This window comes from Rana temporaria, chromosome 1, assembly GCF_905171775.1.
Source record: "Rana temporaria chromosome 1, aRanTem1.1, whole genome shotgun sequence".
NCBI classification, from domain to species: domain Eukaryota; kingdom Metazoa; phylum Chordata; class Amphibia; order Anura; family Ranidae; genus Rana; species Rana temporaria.
The window spans coordinates 140,654,014-140,675,617 of NC_053489.1; the positions used below are offsets into that span (position 1 = coordinate 140,654,014).

At 42.8% G+C, this 21,604-nt stretch overlaps 1 protein-coding gene across 3 annotated transcripts in view; it reads right to left on the minus strand.

Moving 5' to 3' along the window:
• Positions 1-21,604, minus strand: part of MCC (MCC regulator of WNT signaling pathway) — a 415,517-nt gene that overhangs the window by 210,252 nt on the left and 183,661 nt on the right. The window contains exon 1 of one of the 3 annotated variants that reach the window (XM_040343595.1): positions 11,731-12,229. The exons of the other annotated variants lie outside the window; for them this stretch is intronic. Within the exon in view, the coding sequence (XP_040199529.1) occupies positions 11,731-11,742 (12 nt within the window). The 5' untranslated portion in view covers positions 11,743-12,229. Of the gene's footprint in view, positions 1-11,730; positions 12,230-21,604 lie in introns of those variants that run through there. 3 annotated transcript variants of the gene reach the window in all.

Here is a 21,604-nt window from a genome sequence, read left to right on the forward strand (position 1 = left end):
CACTGTACTGTACCAATGCTGGCTAAACTACACGTATATCTAATGCCGCGTACACACGATCATTTTCCGGCAATGAAAAAAAAACAACGTTTTTAAAAACGTCATTTAAAATGATCGTGTGTAGGCTTTACATGGTTTTTCGGTTTCTGTGTGGTAAAAAACGACGTTTTAAACCCGCGCATGCCCAGAAGCAAGTTATGAGACGGGAGCGCTCGTTCAGGTAAAACTACCATTCATAATGGTTAAGCACATTCATCACGCTGTAACAGGAAAAAAAAGTGCAAATCGTCTTTTACCAACAAGGAATCAGCTAAAAGAAGCCCAAAGGCGAATAGAACTTCCCCTTTAGAGTGCCGTCGTACTTGGTGTACGTCACCGCGCTTTGTTCATCATTTTTCAAAAACAATTGTGTGTGGGCAACATCGTTTTTAATGATGAAGTTGGAAAAACTTTGTTTTTTGGACATGCTGAAAAACGTAGTTTTTTTTCATGCCGAAAAACGATCGTGTGTACGCGGCATTACACATTCACAATTTTACAAGCTTGCTTTTGCATATTTTGGTAAAGTCAAATAAACATGACTATAGGTACAAAGCAATAACAAAACAAAATGTACACTTATTGAAAATCATACTTTCCCTATAAAAAAAATAATATTATGAAGAATTGCATGCCCTTGACTATCTTCTCTACGTCCAGCAGTCCTCAGCACACCACCAAAATACCAGTACCCTGAATGTCCCAACAATGGTATGTAAAGATTAGGAACATACCCTCTATGTTACTGTAAATATGTGTGCGTGTCTCTACTTTAAAAAGTATAGGGAATATGTGAACGTTGGGAGTGATTTATAGTCTAGTGATGTGGCTAAAGAGTTTCTCCTTCTGGTCACAGAGAAATCTAGAGAATGAAACAGGATGTTTTTCTCCAGGTCACTTCAGAGAAGTATAAACTATTCCATAGTAGCCAAGATGATAAACTAAATTTTATGTCTCTTGTTTTTTTCAAAAGCCGGAAAACAAGGCCCTGCTAACACTTGCCTGACCTGGCCAAGACCTGCGAAAGGGCTCCTTTGTCATGTCACATTCTTTTGGAAATAAATTGCCAGCTACACGTTCCCATGATAGCACATTAAAACTTACAACCTGGCAGCGCTGCAGAACAAAACCTCCCCCGGAGCAGCTCCATTTCCTCCGTTATCAATGTGGAAAAGAATATAGCACTCTGAAAATTAGGTCAGAATGACAAAACTCAACAAACCCAGGTGACTGGAGATCCTAAGCACGATGACACAAATGGTGATCAATAACGAAATGTACAGAGGGGTACAATTTTGTAAACCACTCCACTCACAGAAATAGCAGATATACAGTATATAATGTTTTGTCGCCTACCTGCAATAGTTTCTTTTTGTAGGCAGAAGTTGCCCAAAGGGTGGCGGTAAAGAGCTGAAAAACGACGTGGCTTGGTGAATGTTGGCTGAAAATGTTGTGTCGTGTTAATGCAGAACAAGTTCACGACCAACGCCCTTCAGACCAAAATCCACGGAGAAGTCCGATCATGTGTACAAGGTTTTAGTCCTTCTAAATCTACTAGTCCATCTAACACTACCCTCTCCACAGAGTGACAATGTTGCTGTCCAAGGGTGGCTACTCTGTTCCTCCATGGATGCAGTGGCGAAGTTAGTGTAGTCGCCCAAAGAGAGAAGAGGAGTTTTGCTGGATCACCAGGAAAACCAAGAAAAACAGTCTAAAAAACAAAAACAAATGCAGTGATCACATCTATAGACTGGCAAGCTGCAAGATTACATTTTTATTTTTCGGATTAGATATGCATAAGGCCCCTTTCACACTGAGGAGTTTTTAAGGCGGTTTAGTGCTAAAAAAAAAGCGCCCAAATACCGCCTGAAAAACTCCTTCCCTGCAGTCTCAATGTGAAAGCCCGAGGGCTTTCACACTGAGGCGATGAGCTGGTGGGACCGCTCCAAAAGTCCAGCCAGCAGCATCTTTGGAGCGGTGTGTTTACCGCTCCTTCACCACTCCTTCCCATTGAAAGCAATGGGCACTGCGGTAATACCACCAGCACTGCACCTCTGCAGAGGCACATTGCCGGCGGTATTAACCCTTTTTTGGCCGTTAGCGGGGGTTAATACTGCACCACTAGCGGCCGAATACCGCGGCATTTCAGCCGGTATAGCGCCGCTATTCATCCCGTCCATGTGTGAAAGGGACCTAAAGCAGTTTTTCTTTAGGCAGTCTGTCTTTTTTATTTTAACTGTGGTAACATGGATTAAAAAAGAAAGCAAAACAAACTTACATCTGCCTATATTCGCCCACCTCTGGGTTCATTCAGTTCCGTTGGACCGAAAGGGGGGGGGGGAATGTAATTACCGGAGGTAGGTAAATATATGGAGATGCAAGCCCGCTCACATATGCCCACAAATAGGGCTTACATTGGTCTGATTTTTTTCATGGAGGAAACATACAACAGACATGGAGGTCAGAAAACAAATACCTGTACTTGTCTGATCCTACTCAATAGGGGGATCGGTCTAGGAAAACAGGTGGATTATTTTAGTAGGAGTCAGAGAAATTAAAAGTTTATGGAAAATAAAGTAGATGGTTAGTGTGAAAATCTAATAGGATATTAATAGCGGCGACATTGACAATGCAGGTGATGGAGGAAAATACCCCTTAAAATGGTAAATGTTGTATCATTATTGCCTTCTCCACCTTTCACCAGAAAATGTACAGCTTGTCACAAATACAAGACTTATGAAGCCCCTCATTTAGATTATGTAGAAGGGAAAAGCAAAATATGCTAATAAAAAAAAGAAAAAAAAAAAGAAAAGAAAGATTGTAGCATACTGCTGGTTTGATTGCTGTGTATGTAGTGAAATGTTTTTTCCTTTAATGCCTTGTACACACGATCGGAATTTCTGATGGAAAAAGTCAGACGGAATATTTTTTTTTATCATCAGATGTGTGCCCCATCTGATTTTTCCGTCAGAATTTAGAAAGAGAACATGTTCTCCGACGGAGAAAAAACGATGAATGCTCAGAATCAAGTCGACGCATGCTCGGAAGCATTGAACTTGATTTTTCTCGGCTCGTCGTAGTGTTGTACGTCACCGCGTTCTTGACAGTCCGAATTTGATGCGACAGTGTGTATGCAAGACGGCTTGAACGGAATTCCATCTGAAAAATCCATCTGAGTTTATCCCGATAGAAAAACCGATTGTGTGTACAAGGCATTAGTGTAGCTGGGTGCTTGTATACAATCACATCCTCATCATGCCCTCTCCAATTATAATTATTTCATATTAATCAAGCTTTGCTGGCAAACATTCCAAATCACCACCAGAAGACAGCCTGTTTAAACGGTAGAAAATACTTGTGCCAGTTACAAAAGGAAATATCTCTATACCACTCCATTTTATACAGCCTCTAAGGAAGCCAAGTGAACCTGTCTGAATCAAAGCCTAGGAAAAATGGAGTGCATGGAGTAAAAGGGAGTCTAAATATATGTTTATAAGCAATCTGCCCACCACTACCAATGTGGCGTTCCCAAAACCAGCACTGTCTAGATCAGGGGTGGCCAACCAGTGGCCCGCGGGCCACATGTGGCCCGCGGAGCCCTCTAATGTGGCCCGCGACATCCTGCTCTGTAATGGTGGGTTGGCAAGCCCATATTGCAGGTTGCCGACCTGCCATACCACAGCATCAGTGTTGTGAATGAAGCTGGTGGTAGAGGAAGAAAGCGGCTGCGGAGCAGAGTCCCATAAGCCGATGCTTCCTCTACAGCACGGGTACACGTTCGTCTGGGCGGATCGGAGGGCCATAGCTATGCCGTGACCTGTCATCCGCCCGCTCTGCTCATTGTGGCCCTCGACTTGTTACCATGTTGCTTAAGTGGCCTTGCTCTTCAAAAGGTTGGGCACCCCTGGTCTAGATTTTAGGCTTTGATTTCAGTGATCTTTATACCGATATTTCACTGTCCACTGTTAGGCGACATGGAAATAAAATGATTAATCCCTGGCTGGGGTGAAACGCATCAGCGATGAAGGATCAGGGTATGGCATAAGGGTATAACAGAAGGCAACGTGCTTGGATTTAATATCGGGAGCTTACCAATGTAACAAAGTTATTTAAAGAAAAGAAAAAGATGGCTTTTTCCATTTGAAATGTCACACAAGAACAGACCCTGTAACGTCCGCCTGGAGTGGTAGCTTTTATTTGTATTGCAACAGCAATAAGGGCTGAATCTAGAAATAGGGTGTCACCTACTTGGGTGTGCAGTGTGTCAGGGGTGTGTTACACCAACTTCACCCTTAAAAGTTACAACAAAAGGCACCTTTAGAAATATTTGGTAATGACAATCTACAGAGAGATACTTCTAGATAATTGCAGTCTTATTTCTTTGCATACGTTCTCCTCTCACCATTCTTCTCTTGCAACCATGACCTTCCTTTACATCAAATCAAATTTGGTCACATCAAAGTTGCAGCACAACTCAACTCAATAGCACATGATCATCTCCTTCCACCACCCAAAAAAATATTAGCATTGACTGACTCATAAATCTGTGTCTGCATAAGCCACAAAACATTTTATTATGATCAATTGTGAGGACAGATGGCGGATCAGCTAGATTTAAGGATTATTTGTAAAGCCAAAAATCATATTCTGTTCACTGCAGTAAAATGAATACAAAGATTTTAGGAAGAAAACAGTAATCTTATCTGCAATATCTATGAAACAATTAGGTGTACGATTGTAGGGAAGGGGCTGTGGGCTCAGCATGCTCTATTTGTTCCCATCATGTGTGTATAGAGACAGTTCATTTAGCAAAGGGATCAATTATAACTATTTCAGGCGCAGTCTTTCTTCCACCATATGGTGACTGGAACACAGGTCAACCAGGGACAAAATAAAGTGCCATGTCACTTAGCCATCTACTGAGCTTCCAAAGTAGGCCACACCTTTCCAGCTTCATATTTGTGATATATATAATATATATATGTATACACACACACTATATATATACATACACACACACACACACACACACACACACTTTAAAAATAATAATTGCGAAAATTATTATTAATCCCAAAATCTATACTAGAGCCTTATCTGAGCATGCAGCCCGGGGGGTCAGAAAAGAGGGGACGAGCGAGCGCACCCCCCCTGAACCATACCAGACCGCATGCCCACAACGTGGGGGGGGGGGCTCTAGAGTGCCGCCCTTGTGACATCACAGGGGGCGGGCTCTTTGGGTGACCTCATCTGATGGCCACGCCCTATGGCTATATAACAGACAGAGGACTCCTCATCGGTTAAGGACATGGTAGCCAGCTTCCTGGCTCCCTCCTCAGCACCCAGCTATACAGTGTCGAGCTTTTGCACTTGCGTTTAAATCGATCATGAGCTTTTTTTTTTTATCAACTACATTAGAATCATGTACCTTGTGTAATTAGGTATGAATATTTTATAAACTATGGTATTTATTCCGGCGCCGCCATCCTAACGAAGGGAAACAGGCAGTGGAGCCTTGCGGCTTCACTGCCTGTTTCCTGTCGCGCGGCGCTTTACAAATGGCTCCTTCGTCTTTTGGGACACACAGAAGACAACGGGGGAGCTTGCCACAAAAGAGCAGCACTGCGGACTAGGAAGAGGCAGATTAGGAAGACTGCCTAGCAACAGGGGTTTCTTTTTTCTCAATTTTTTTTATTTATTTCAAAGAAAATTTTAACGTATAAATGTTTTTTTAGGGTGGACCTCTGCCGAACGGCATTAAAGCGGAAGTGGCGTCAGCCGTCTCTCTGGTCCTCCAAGGCCATACAGTCAAGTGGGGGCCATCTTGCCCTCACTCAACTTCCTGCTCATTGCTCCAGGGGATCGAATCATTTCCCCCCTTAACCGACGGCTCCGGTAAACGACCAGGAAACGGCGGGAGGTAAATGACGTATATATACACACACAAGTGGTTACGTGACTTCACTGTCCACAATAGTATTTCCTGAAAAAGCATGTAGAACCCGACATTGTGGTACACAAGAATTCACCATCACATACTGGAAATGATCTATGTGATTAAGTCAAAGAACGCACTAGGAAAAAAAAAAATGGATAAATCCAATACAGCTACATTTATGGGACAGTAAATTGTAGATACAAAATGCAAAGCTCATAAATTATGTGATGGTAAATGGCACATAAAGCTTGGAGCAATGCATGTAATTATAGAGATTGCTCCCTGTGTTATGAGACGATAAACATCCAGAGAACACTTTTGACCTAATAAACATACATGGGGGGGGTCAGAGTCTACAGCACCAAGACCATACCCGACTCATAATGTAGTGATTAATTAAAAGTGTATGTTTAACGAGAATCACATTTCCACGATTACAGAAGAACATTCGTCTTGTAGCCTAGATCACAACAGTCTCACCAGCACACCTGTCAGTGCCCTAGGGGGGTGGAACAGGCTTCAGCACTGTACTGCAGGCTCTGGGCTGTACCTGCAAATACCTTTACATGCTCTCTTCTGTTTCCCCGAAGCCCAAATCCCAGGCTGCTGTAATCCGTTCAATCTGCTGAGACTCAAAATTTGCAATGCTATAGCCTTAAGGTTTTGACAGGTGCACTTAAAAGCTGAGGTTAGTTAAAAAAAAAAATAATATTCTGGGATATAGATTTAGTTACTTTACTTCTATCTAATGTATATCCCACATCCTGCCCATTGCTCCTTCACATAGAAATGTTCCCTGCTGTGATAACAAGCCCCATTCACATTGCTGAACTTCCAGCACGGCGGGGGGTTAAGTTGCCCAGCTCCACCATTGCAGCACATTTAAGAAATCTAGACATCTGCCCGCCCCTTTCTGTCTTGTTCTCCATTCAGAAAATTCCTCGTATTGTTTTCACAAAATGAAAGGCTTTCTGTGAATGGCGGATGAATGACTGGACCGCCCCTCCTCCATTCACAGAACATGTTGCATTCTGATGACAACATAACAGCTAGATAAGTAAAGTCTTGCAGCATCCCGATCCTAAAAGATTATCTGCAGTGTAACTGTATTGTCACTTAAGAACTGTAAAAATGCTGCATTTGTGCAGTGACAAAAATGTAGTTGATATTTAAATTAGCATCCGATAGGAAAGTTGTATTGTGGAGCAGTAAAACAATGAGACGTCACCAGCAGTATGACAAACATATAGACTCACTTATTCGTGCAATGTCACGTTAGTAAAAACACAGCAACAATTCAGGGACATACAGAGTCTCTATTTTGCATTGAGAAAGGGACCCTGTGCAGCCCCTAAACATTGACTTATTTGTTTGATGTGACAATGCACTAATAAAAAGGAGTGTATACATTGGCAAGAGAGTCCTGGTGACATCTCACTTTACCATGATCTGCATGGTGCCATGTGCCCCAGTCACTACAAATACCCAGTGCTTTTTTTCTCAGAAAATAGGTGCAGGAACTCAACCACGACCCATTCAGATTTCACAAACAGTAGAAGGGTCTTAAAGGGGCATTAAATACGAGGATTGCATTACATACAGAGTGCAGAGTTCAGGAGGGTTACACACAGTGCAGAGCTGTCATTTGTAAACACAGAAACCAGACTTATGTGTTTACAAGTGATTGTGTTGAGCAGGCACCAAAGGGCCCGAGCCAGAGGTGGTGGAACTGAGTTCCCCCAAGTTCCCCCTCAAAAAAAGCCCTGCAAATACCCATTACCAAAGTCAAAGTCAAAGAGTCCTCGTCCTTTAATGCTAAAGCTCAGCCAAAACCTAATGCTACTCCTACTTTCAGCCATATTCTAAACCTAATCTACCCAACCCTGTAAAGAACAACTCCCCCCCCCCCCCCCCCAGAAAAAAACCCCCGCTATACCTACCTTTTTTGAAGCCAGTCCAGCCTGCATAGGAGTTGTATAGGAGAGAGACAATCAACAGTGGTTGGGAAATGCCTGGGAAATTACATCATCCATAGAGTTACTATTGGGCTTCCGTTGTCGGCTGCCTCTCCTGAAGCCGCCGCTGACAGCTCAGCATGGGACAGAACTGGAGCAGCTGCAGAATAGGCAAGTACAGCAATCTCTTTACAGGGATTGATAGATTAGGCTTAAAATGTGTCAGAGAGTAGGTCTAGCGTTAAGATTTTGACTAAACTTGTACTTTATCTGTTGCACACCTTATATGTGTGACCACAGTTCATGCAGGGTGCTGTAGTTAACTGATCGATGGTGCCACCATACAATTATAGATAAAAAGGGATATTCACCAGCACATCTTAAAATCGTTATTGTGACAGACCCAACCAAGACAAGGACTTTTTAAGAAGACTAGAGGCGAGCCTCCTACCCACTAATCATGGACAACCATGTAATGGATGCTGAGAGCGTGGCTTGGATTACTTCTCTGAATAAGGACAATAAAGCTTTCCTTCTGGAGTGGATGGGTGGCAATATTAATCTTGTACAGGTTAATGGTCAGAGGAAATATGGTGGCCCTCCTGCAGACTGGGTTTGAGAAGCTCCTTCACTTGGGACATTAATATTTAGAACAATATCCCTCAAGAAATCTATGCCACCTTTTCAGACTACTGGAACATTGTATGACTTTGTCTCAGACTGTAGTAGGCTGTTGCCGGCCAGTCTGAGGTGGGGTGGGATCACGGTTTATGTTATGCATGCCTCTCCCACTGCGTGCGCCTCCTAGTTGTGTATTCCCATTGTTAATTGAGTCACCTATTGTTTGTCTGGTGGCTAATCTGGCAAAATCTTGGAGGTTCCTACATTATGGGATTAGCCTTGTGTCAACTCTACCTCGTTATCCAATCGGTGTGGGATGTTTGGGGTAACATTTGATTTTATTGTTCATGTGGTGACTAACCTACATTTAAAATGTATAAAAACCTGTATTTATGTTCAACAGTCATTCCTTTGGTTCTACTTCAACATCTTGTCTGTGTACAATGCTTGGAGTAAAAGGGTTGGTATTAGCTCTTGGTCTGCTGGAAATACCCAAGCAGGGTGCCAAGCGTTCCATCACAGTTTTAATATTGTCATTTAACAAAATAAAGGCAGTCCATAGATAATTCCATTTTCTTTCCTTCCACCATGGGCTGACTGTGTTGATGGGGGGAGGTCTATCGCAGTACGATTGTGTTCTGCTGCCAGCAGTAATCGTATGTAAAAAATCTGACAGGCTGGTTCGTCCCAAAGTCGATGGATAAACTTGGTATAAATCAGCCTGCCCATACATGGATCGCATGTCGGCCAGCCCATGCTGAATGGGATGACTCTCCATCCATGTAAGGCCAGCTTAACAAGCATGACAGACATATGGTCCAGGATCCCTCTGTCTTGAAAAACAAGAATCCCGGGACATCCTGAAATGTTGGCTTGTGATGCTTGTTACTTTATGCGAAAAAAGGACAAGATTGCCACTATATTAAAGTGCGTTGGTGAAGTTCCCCATTTTCCTGCTTTTTGGATAACGCCTATGAAACACAACAGCATCTGATTTTGTTCAAAAAGAGCTTGGTGTATGTAGGTTTGAGTTGACGGCTTTGGCCTTGTTTCGACAAAGTCAGCTTTTGTCTGAAAAATGCAGCTTGCTTGTGTGATCAGTTTGAGATACTTCTGTGATTTGACCTACAGTTGACGACCTCCTGACCTGCATCAAGGTGCTTTTGCATCCTATAGACTTATATGGGGGAAAGAAACCGCTCAGAGGGGACAAGATAAAAAAAAAAAGTGTACAGGGGAGAGAAGTTGGTCTTTAAAGATACATGAGCAGCTCTGTCACCTTAATTCAAATCACTGTGCTTTAAATAAACAAGCCAATGGGTATGCTGAGCAAAAGAAGTCACTTGGATTATGGGTTTAACATCTTTTATATAAAAGAACAAGTCTAGCTGAATGTGACCTACTACTACTAGTAGCATCCTAGAACAGAGATAGAGAAAGGGAGTCACCGCTCAAGGCAGAAGATGAACCTCTTCACCGGATCTGGAGCCACATGTGCTGGCAATGCATGCAACAATACCTGTCACAGGAGACCAGCAAAGCGTTTCACACCATTTAGTGCTTAAAGGGGTTGTAAAGACAAAAATATTTTCCTCTTAAATTAAAGTCTGACAGTAGCTGATAAAGTAAAAAGTAATGTTTTGCATTATAACTAGTTTGATACCTGTTGAAATCTAGTTGTTTTATTCACCTCCAGCACTCCTGAATCGTTATTCTCACTGACTTCCTGGTTTGCGGTGCGCATTCATTCTTGCTACATCACGGCCTAATGGGAACTACAGTTCCCATTAGACTTAGCCTCCATGCCTGTGAGGGATAAGAGAGCATCTTGACGCAGGGCTGTAGTCATAAGGAGGGGGTGAGCACATTCTGCTTTCCACCATGCAAAACAGCTCAGATGCTGGTGGAAAGCAAGAAGAGGAGAGACAGGAAATGGCATTTTCAAACCTGGATTACTGTATTTTGGAGGTCAAAAGGAAAAATGAGGTAAGTGATATTTAAATGCTCTTGCTTACAGCAATCAATTGATCTAATAAAAAACAAACCTTTAGTGTTCTACAGCTATGATTAAGCACTAACAATAGTGTGAAACACGTCAACTGGTCTCCTGTCTGCTGTGACATGTACTTTGTGGTCCTGTTTTAGAAATAAAGGCAACATTTTTGGAGTGCGGCTGTCCAGCTATTCCTTTCCATTACTATTAGCATCCTCCCAACAACATAATTTATCTAAAAAACAAAAGAAACAAGTTTCATACATCTCTTGCATCCTTTACGAAGGTTTCCTGTCGGCGTAGACGTGAACACAAACCTGCAGCATTTCTACAGAATACTTAATTTAAATAGACAGGAACTTGAAGGATGATCAATAATGTCTGCAGTTAAAACTCAGAAAAAACATGATGGATGAAGATTAACTTAGAGCGCAATGCAGTAAAAAGGGAGAAAATCTTTGTGTAATTAACTCCATCATATCAATTATGAGTCTGAACCACTCCTCTGCAAAACAGAAAGCAGAGTTTAAAAGGCTAGAACAGCACATGTTTCTGATACCAACTGCACTCCATTATCATTTTATTAAACATAAACTCAGGTGGGCAACGATAAATCTAAGAGGAAGATATACGACAGCCCATGTGTCTCCTACTGCGGATGAAAGAAGCAACATTACACAGTGTATGCCAACTGGAGAAAAAGGAAAAATATAGCAGATTCTCATAACCCATCATTTAATATCCTTAATTGAGGAAAATTAAAAAAGGGATCCCTTCCAAGACTTCAGAAAAGGCAGAACTGGGGGAAAAACGAAGTCCAATTAGGTTGCTCCAAGCAATAACATTAATTTCCTCCGAGTAAGTTTTTTATGAATCAGCCTCAAAAGGTTTACCAAAGTACAAAGAATCAGAGCAATCTAAAAGGCATTATAAAAAACACATTTTAAATAACTATAAAAAGAAGAGAACGCAACGCTGTACTCACATGCTTTCAGGAGAGTCACAACCTGCGGCTGTAAGGTTGACTTACTTGTGAAGACCATGTTAAAGGTCATACCGGATAGGACTACTGAAAGCCAGGAGTCCTATAGCCAGTATGGCAAACACGTGATAATCAAAACTCAAAGATCATCAATAACGAGAGCATTTCACCATCTAAGATTTCAGTATCGTTTTACAATCACCTTGGGCTTCATGTAGGTCTGAATACCTCCTTCAGTCTGTGAATTTCTGTGGAAGGATCAGGTAACCTCAAGACGCTCCAACGCCATGCACATCTCAATAAAAATAGCAAGTCTTCGAACACATTGTGTTGAGCTGGCTCCCTCACTACACACTGGAGTCTGAGAAATCCTGGAGGAAGCAATCTAATTTAAACACTGAGCCACCCCTGCAGCCAACTTCCTAAAAGGAAATCTGAGTAGTCCCACCCAGCATCTTTGTAACTCCAGCATAACCTCACAGGACAGCCCGGCATAATGAGTAACGTACGCTGCCAGTCAGTGCTACGCCACACCATGCTGATCTGTTGTGGGAAAGATCTAGATCCGACTCACAGGCATGCTCCTACCCCTTATAAAAACGTGACAGCTGCTCGAGGGAACAGAATACCTAACAAAAACGTAAACACTTAGGACACCCACATGGTTTTAGTTGATCGACAGATTTCAAAGTCTAGATTTTTTATTTATTTTTTATTTGTGAGAAACTAAACAAGACTGTATAAATGCATCATTAAAGCGGTGGTTCCCCTAAAAATAAACTTTTGACATTGCATTTGCTATAATAATTACAATTAGAATCGGCTGGTTTTATGTAAAAAATACCTCCGTACGTAGCATTTGGTATATTCGTTCCCACCGCCACTTCCGGGTACGATGCTGGCGGTGGGCGTTCCTAATTGATGGACAGGCATCCGACCGACGCATCCATCGCGTCACGAGATGCCGAAAGAAGCCGAATGTCGGTGCGGCTCTATACGGCGCATGCGCACCGACGTTCGGCTTCTTTCGGCATCTCGTGACGCGATGGATGCGTCGGTCGGATGCCTGTCCATCAATAAGGAACGCCCACCGCCAGCATCGTACCCGGAAGTGGCGGTGGGAATGAATATACCAAACGCTACGTACGGAGGTATTTTTTACATAAAACCAGCCGATTCTAATTGTAATTATTATAGCAAATGCAATGTCAAAAGTTTATTTTTAGGGGAACCACCCCTTTAAAATCCAAACTTCAGTGCCAATTCACACTGCTGCGTTCTGAATTTGTTCAGTCCATTCTGGAGGTGCAAATTTACCACGTTTTTACCGCAATTGTAACGCGAATTTCAGGAGTGGGACATAGCTGCGATTAATGTCTCTAGCCAAGGGAATCACAATGTTAAAAGAAAAAAAAATAATAATTCCTGTGTACTTCCTGGTTTTTGTGGAGAATAGTGTGGTGGAATTCGCACATATGTGAACCATCAATGCGATTCCAGAACGATTTACATTCATGTCTATGGAGACTAAATTCGCAACGCTCTAAACTCGCACAAGAACCCTTTTTCATTGCATCGCATTCGGAGAGGAATCGCAATGCATTGGTGCAAATGACCATCATTAAAAACAATTACTTTTTAGATGACATGCGAATCTAGTTTTTGTTTAACGCATCACATTCGGTATCAACTCGCACAAGTGTGAACCGGGACATCGTTTTTTTTTCTAATCGGCACAAAGAACGATACATATATTGAATGATAAGTGCCCCTTATACTCATGGGGTTACTATGAGCTACTGGGACCTTGCCCTCCCTTCATTCATAAAACCTGTCACTTCTCTCAATGAAAAGCACTCTATGAATAGAGAGATGACTTTTCTTCAATTCATAGAACTCTTTTCATTAAATTTTATAAACAAAAAAATCAAAGTACAAGTAGTAACATGAGCGTATGTATATAACCAATGCACAATTGGTTACCAAGTGTGAGAAATTAAGATTTTACCAGAGCAGCCATTAGCTCCAAAAACGCTTCTTATGCAACGTAAACCTCACCCTTTGTGCCAATAAAAAAAAAAAGTATATAGATATAGAGATATATACACACATATACATACATACACACACACACACACACACACACACAAAACTTGAAAGTTTAATGTGGCATGATGTTGTATTGATTTAGAAAACGTATATGTATAGAGAAACTCTCCTATGGGACACCCATGCGGGCACGCTCCCGAGTTCTTCTTCTGCGTCTATTGACACAGAAAGCAGGACTCAGCCCCACCTCTCAGCGCCCGCGTCATTGTATTATATTGACAGCATCAGGAGCTGAAGGCTCCGCTGCTATCAATCTATCCAATCAGGACACGAGACACCAGCTAGAGCTGATGTGCTTGTCCCCGGGAAGAAGAAAACAGGGTTCAGGTAAGTAAAAAGGGGGCACTGGGGGCTGCAGAACTACAGGAGGTTTTTCATCTTAATGCATAGAGTGCAGTAAGTGAAAAACCACAAGGGTTTACAACCCTTTTAATGGCGTCTCAGTCTTAGTCCATTGAGACCAATATTGAGTCGGCCCAGCCTTTGCAGCTATAACAGCTTCAACTCATCTGGGAAGGCTGTCCACAAGGTTTAGGAGTGTGTCTATGGGAATGCTTGATCATTCTTCCAGAAGCGCATTTGTGAGGTCAGCCATGGATATGAATGAGAAGGCCTGGCTCACAGTCTCCGATATAATTCATCAAAAAAGATGGTTTATTGGATTGAAGTCAGAACCAGGCAGGCCAGCCAAGTTCCTTCACCCCAGATTGAATCATCCAGATTTTTCATCAACCTTGCGTGCACTGGTGTGCAGTCATGTTGGAACAGGAAGGGGTCATCCCCAAACTGTTCCCATAAAATTGGGAGAATGAAAATGTCCAAAATATCTTGGTATGCCAACGCCTTAAGAGTTTCTTTCACTGGAACCAACCCCTGAAAAACAATCCCACACCATAATCCCACCTCCACCAAATAATTTGAACCAGTTCACAAAGTAAGGTCCATAAAGACATGGATGAGTGAGTTTGGGGTGGAGAAACTTGACTGGCCTGCACAGAGTCCTGACCTCAACCAGCTAGAACCCCTTTGGGATCAATTCGAGCAGAGACTGCAAGCCAGGCCTTCTCATCCACATCAGTGCCTGGCCTCACAAATGCACTCCCAGGAAGAATCAAACATTCCCATAGACACACTCCTAAACCTTGTGGGCAGTTTCCCTTCCTGAAGAGTGGAAGCGGTTATAGATGCAAAGGGCGGGCCAACTCAATAATGGACCCTGGGGACTAAGACTGGGATGCCATTAAAGTTCATGTGAATACACTGCAGCTGGAAGATTTTTTTTTTGTTGGGGGGGGGGGGAGGAAGAGTAGTAATGGGATTTGGATAAATGTATACCCTAGCAAGTCAGGGTGGCAGATGGGGGGTCTGATGGATTACTAAAATGGCCAATTTGCATTGCCAAGTGTATTGTGATCTTATTGAGATAAACATATTCAAACATTAGGTCTCATACACGCTGGGCATTTTAGCCTCATTGCATGTGGCTCAGACATTTATGTGTGAGAGGAGGGCACAGGTGTCCTGTCCAGTCCCACTGCCAGCAGCCCATCAAACTCAGTCTGTACAGACGTTTAGGGCATTATACGCCCAGTGATAAATGCTTGGGAAGCAGATTCTAGCTTTCCAGACATTAATCCTTGGCTGCATGCTGCCCTAATCATCTGTACAGCCATTTTTACCATCCAGCCCCCAGACTCACAGCCTGGGGCTCCATGCATCAGGGCTAAACACCCAGTATAGTGACATATGTACACATATCCATGATTAATATGCAGGAAATATCTGAGGCAAAGTCTGCCTTAGAGGAACCTGTGCTGGGAAGAACATGGGGGTTAGAATAGCAAGATTTCCTCCGACTTCAATACAGTGGAACCGCGGATTGGGAGTAACTCAGTTAACGAGCGTTTCACAATACGAGCACTGTGCGAGGGACACCTGTGCCCTCCACTCGCACATAAATTTTGACTCGGTTTGCAAGTGTTGTCTCGCAATACAAGCAGGATTTAAGCCAATTCGGTGTGCAGTACCGCTTTTTGCCTGAGGTGGTGGGGCCGGAGCCAAGCCATTCGGAAATGCTCGGAAACCTCAAATACTCAGTTCCCAAGCCTGAGGTTTTCCAAGTTCAGCCAAGCTGTCCTCGGGCCTTTCCAAGTGTTTCCTAAGCTCTCCAGCCCCCCGCCCCACCTCTGGCCACATGTGGTATTGCATGCCATTGAAGTCAATGCAGAACAAAATATTTTAGTTTCCATCGACTTCTATGGGGAAACTCGCTTTGATATGCGAGTACTTTGGATTACGAGCATTCTCCTGGAACGAATTATGCTCATAATCTGAGGTTCCACTGTACTTTGAGTTGCTGACCTGGAGAAACCATGCAGCAAACAGAGTCTGAGGTCCTGATCAGCAATCATTTTTCTTGATCAGTTAAACCAGTGGTCCCCAACCTTTTTGGCACCGGGGACCGGCGTTGTTGAAGAAAATAGTACCAAGGCATGGGGGGGGGGGTATATGCGCCTTTTCACGGGCAATGGCTGGTGTTAGCGCTTCAATCATCCCGGCACAATGATTGATATGGTGTCAGGATGATTGAAACGCATTGTTTCCATTATTACATTGTAATATACAATGAAATAGTTCAACTCACCATAATGCAGAATGTGCCAGAGTGTCACGGCACAGCAGTGATGTGGGCAGGAGATGGGAGATGATGTCATCTCTCTTCTCGCTCGCCTCAATATAGAGGCCCCATTGTGAGCACGGCACAGCAGTGATGCGGGCGATGGGAGATGTCATCTCTCTGCGCGCTCCGCCGCAGCACATCAGGCAGTGTAGCCTTCACGGCCCAGCTGCAAACAGGCCACGGCCCGCATTGATGACCCCTGAGTTAAACTGCTGGAACTTTTAGATGACAGCCAGAGAACTAACATTTTCAGAAGGAGAATTCAGTAATGTCCGTCTCCATATTTTTTCATGACCTGTTTTCTTTAATAAAAACATAGGCATTTATGTCTAACCGTAGTAGCTTTTTGTATAAAGTAACCTGCCATTCATTTCACTAGCCAATAAACTTAAAGCACACAACGGTTTATATAGACATGGATAATATTTACAGGGATGTCTACCAATGTAAATAGAGATGAGGTTGTCTAAGAGATTATATGACACAGCTCACTTCCTATGCTGTAAATGAAACGAAGGACATTGCAGTCAGACTCTTTTCAGCCTGAAATGACTGACAGGAGGTAAATTATATGTCCCTGAATTTAAAAATACACCTTAAAATTCATACTACTGCTTTCTCAAAATCTAGAGACTTTAAAGCTAACAAAGCAGACATTATAGCGATATAAAAGTGCTCTGTGCATCCTTCTGATTATTCTTCTAAGTTCCCCCTTAATGGGTCTGTTTTTTTTGTTCAGTCGGTCAGCTTAACAAGAAAAAAAAATGAACCAATTGCCCCAGCCACACATTCGATGTGGGAATCCTCCATGTGCAGGGTGGATAAAAATCAATGTTTTTTTTTTTTTTTAAATCTGATTTTTTTTTTAAATAAATGTATTTTACTAAAATGCTTTTGGAGTAAAAATCTCTCAAAAAGATAGTTTTCTATTTAAGATACATTAACAATTTAGTTTATTTATCATGAAATTGAGCTTAGTTATGTAGCATGAGGCTGTATATTCTGCAACGATTCCAATTTTGGTAAACTCATTCAATGAATCCAAGCTCTGCAAGCCGAGATAAAATTCACTGCATTGATGCATTCACACAGATTCACAGTAATCAAGATATGAAATAAAGTTCGGGAATATTCCTTTATCACATTGTTTGGCAAATCTATGCACACTACAAACTGTATGATTGTTTGAAGAGAAATGCATCTGTACCAGACTCCAAGTGTGAGGAGGAAGGGCAAGCAGGAAAAATGAAAAGGGAAATCTAAGAAGCGTATAAACCTTGTGATCTTTCTGCACATGAAACACTTGAAGCGCTTTATACATCTGCAAATTGGCAGCAGGCTGTAAGAGAGACCCAATTTGGGAAAGTTCCTCTACCTATGGGTAAAGCAGGTATGCGTGCAAAATGCAAGGCTTGATAGCTCAGAAGACGTGCTGTGATGAAAGGACTGTGTTTGATGTTTTTCATGTGGACCCAGCTGATATATTTAGTTACAATATCTTTTGAAAAAACAAACAAAAGAACTTGGTTATGCACTTCAGTTACTAGACATTGAGATTTAAAGCAGACTTCCACCCAAAAATTTAACTCGCCCCCCCCCCCCCTCCGGTGTCACATTTAGCACCTTTCAGGAGGGAGGGGGTGCAGATACCTGTATAATACAGGTATTTGCACTCACTTCTGGGAGAGACTGCAACGGGAGGGAGTCACTCCACTTCCTGTCTCTCCCCCCCCCCCTCTGGGAAACACACTGGTCCCAGGAGACAGCTGGGACCAAGCCGCGCTACTCGCGCATGCGCAGTAGGGAACCGGGCAGTGAAGCCGCAAGGCTTTACTTCCTGATTACCTCACGGAGGATGGCAGCGGGGGCAGCAGAGAGACGAGCGATTGATCGTCTTCTGCTGCTGACATTACGGGCGTGCTGGACAGGTAAGTGTCCATTTATTAAAAGTCAGCAGCTGCAGCATTTGTAGCTGCTGGCTTTTAATATTTATTTATTTTTGGCGGGACCTCAGCTTTAAGCAAGTACAAGACTATGTAATATAATATTTTTTTAATTAAATAAAATAATTTGAATAGTTCTCCAACCTAAAATCAGTTTGGATATCCGTTTTACCAACCTGACAGCTTATTATTCTAATAGGAAACCTTCATTTTATTTGCAAATTTTAAAAGATTTTAACTACCAGCAAGGATGAGTCCTTACATTTAAAGAGCACCTGTCATTTCAGAAAGAAATGAAACCGCGCTTAGGGCCAACCAAGGCTAAACAAATAACAATAGAGCACTACGCTAGGGTAATTGGATATAATATAACATGTAAATAAATCACTAGGAGAGTAATGAATCAATGAGTAGCGGGCTGCAGCCCCCCAAAATGGATCCCCAAAGGAGATACAGGTAAAAAATTAAAATAAGGTGGGGTGGTGGCGCTGCCCTACCTATAAACTAGTCCAAACCATGAGGTGGGTACAAGGACCCTAAAGGGTAAAAATAGGTGATAGTGGAGATATCAGTTGTCTATAATGCTATATAGAAGCAAGTGCATAAAATGTGCAAAGTGGCAATCAAACATAAACAAACACAAATGTGAAATAAAAACCACAAGCTGTGCTGGCACCGACAGCTGTCAGTTAGCCTGTGCAACCTCAAAAGTGTATATTGGGTGCAATCCACACAATGAATATAATAATGTTGATATAGAAAAAATATATGTGTGTACAAAACATAAACACGTGAATAGTCCCATCAATTATAAAAAATTATATATAAGTGTAGATGCGATGAAAAAAACTTTTCTCCAGGGGAAAAAATAATAATAATAAAAAATATATTAAATATTAAAAAGTCATATAAGAATGGAGAAACTGTCCAAAGGTAGAGGTGGTTCAACCGGTGCTGTTAAAGGTGCACCTAAAAGGTGAGTGATCAGATATGCAATGGTGAGGTTCCACGCAGTGGTCACGGTGCTCCCCCTCCTGGGTCCCCACTCACCAGAGGCACTAACCCCTGCAGGGGTAAAGTGCACGTAGTTTTAGCCTCCTACAGCTCCTCTGCTCTGCTTAGGACCTCCTTCACTTCCCTGATGGTGGAGGGAGATCTAAGGAAACAGCACGGTATTGGAAGCCCACAGGAGAAGGAGAATGATCCGCAAGCTCCAGCCGGACGACAACCAGTGATACACTCATATGTCAGGCCAGACACGGGCGGGGAGCGCACACAGGAACAGTCACTACACCAGCCGGGGACCCGACTATTCCCTCTACCGTCTCACAACTGCACATCCGGACCTGACATATGAGTGTATCACTGGTTGTCGTCCGGCTGGAGCTTGCGGATCATTCTCCTTCTCCTGTGGGCTTCCAATACCGTGCTGTTTCCTTAGATCTCCCTCCACCATCAGGGAAGTGAAGGAGGTCCTAAGCAGAGCAGAGGAGCTGTAGGAGGCTAAAACTATGTGCACTTTACCCCTGCAGGGGTTAGTGCCTCTGGTGAGTGGGGACCCAGGAGGGGGAGCACCGTGACCACTGCGTGGAACCTCACCATTGCATATCTGATCACTCACCTTTTAGGTGCACCTTTAACAGCACCGGTTGAACCACCTCTACCTTTGGACAGTTTCTCCATTCTTATATGACTTTTTAATATTTAATATATTTTTTATTATTATTATTTTTTCCCCTGGAGAAAAGTTTTTTTCATCGCATCTACACTTATAATTTTTTATAATTGATGGGACTATTCACGTGTTTATGTTTTGTACACACATATATTTTTTCTATATAAACATTATTATATTCATTGTGTGGATTGCACCCAATATACACTTTTGAGGTTGCACAGGCTAACTGACAGCTGTCGGTGCCAGCACAGCTTGTGGTTTTTATTTCACATTTGTGTTTGTTTATGTTTGATTGCCACTTTGCACATTTTATGCACTTGCTTCTATATAGCATTATAGACAACCGATATCTCCACTATCACCTATTTTTACCCTTTAGGGTCCTTGTACCCACCTCATGGTTTGGACTAGTTTATAGGTAGGGCAGCGCCACCACCCCACCTTATTTTAATTTTTCACCTGTCATTTCAGATCCATCATGGCAGCACCCGTTAGTGGGCATGCACTCACCTGTTGCCACCACGTCCCTCACCTTGTTGTGTCACTGCCGCATCACCAGCCGTTCCATTAACCACTTCACATCCGGGCCAATTCTGACACTTCGCTCCTACATGTAAAAAAACTATTTTTTTTGCTAGAGAATTACATAGAACCCCCAAACATTATATATGGTTTTTTTTAGCAAAGACCCTAGAGAATACAATGACAGTCATTGCTACTTTTTATCTTGCACGGTATTTGGGCATTTTTTTTGGAAAAAACTGTTTCATGCTTTAAAAAAACAAAACAGTAAAGTTCTTTTGCATAATGTGAAAGATGAAGTTACGCCGAGTAAATAGATACCTAACATGTCACGCTTTAAAATTGCACACGCTCGTGAAATGGCACCAAACTTTGGTACTTAAAAATCCCCATAGGCGACGCTTTATATTTTTTATTACTGGTTACCAGTATTGCTCATCTTCCTTTAAAAAAAGTAAAAAGTAATTAGTTACAGTTACAAATTACTTGTCCGAAAAAGTAATTGAGTTAGTGACTGCCCCCCCGTGACATACAGACTGACCCCCCTTGCGACATACAGACTGACCCCCCCCCCCCCCGTGACATACAGACTGACCCCCCTTGCGACATACAGTCTGACCCCCCCCCCATGACATACAGACTGACCTCCCTTGCGATATACAGTCTGACCACCCCCCCATGACATACAGTCTGACCACCCCCCCCCCATGACATACAGTGTGACCCCTCCCCCCCATGACATACAGACTGACCCCCCTTGACATACAGACTGACCCCCCTTGCGACATACAGAATGACCCCCCCCAGACTGACCCCCGTGACATATAGACTGAACCCCCCCCCCCCCCGTAGGTAGCCTATACAAGCCTGTGTCCCCCACGGTCATCCAGATGCAGTGCTCCTCGGCAGTAGCTCTCGGCATGTGCAGGGTTAATCTGACTCACCGGCGGCCATCCATTATTAAAAAGAGAGCGCCTCCCGAGTGTTCCGTGATTGGCCGAACACTAATTTTCCCAGCAGAGCCTCTGTTTAGTGTTCAGCCTATCACGGATGCCTTCTCATCCTCAGCCTCGGACACTTAAAAAAAAAAAAAAAACTTATTTTTACTTTTATTTCATTTTTTTTTTTTTTTTAAGTGTCAAAA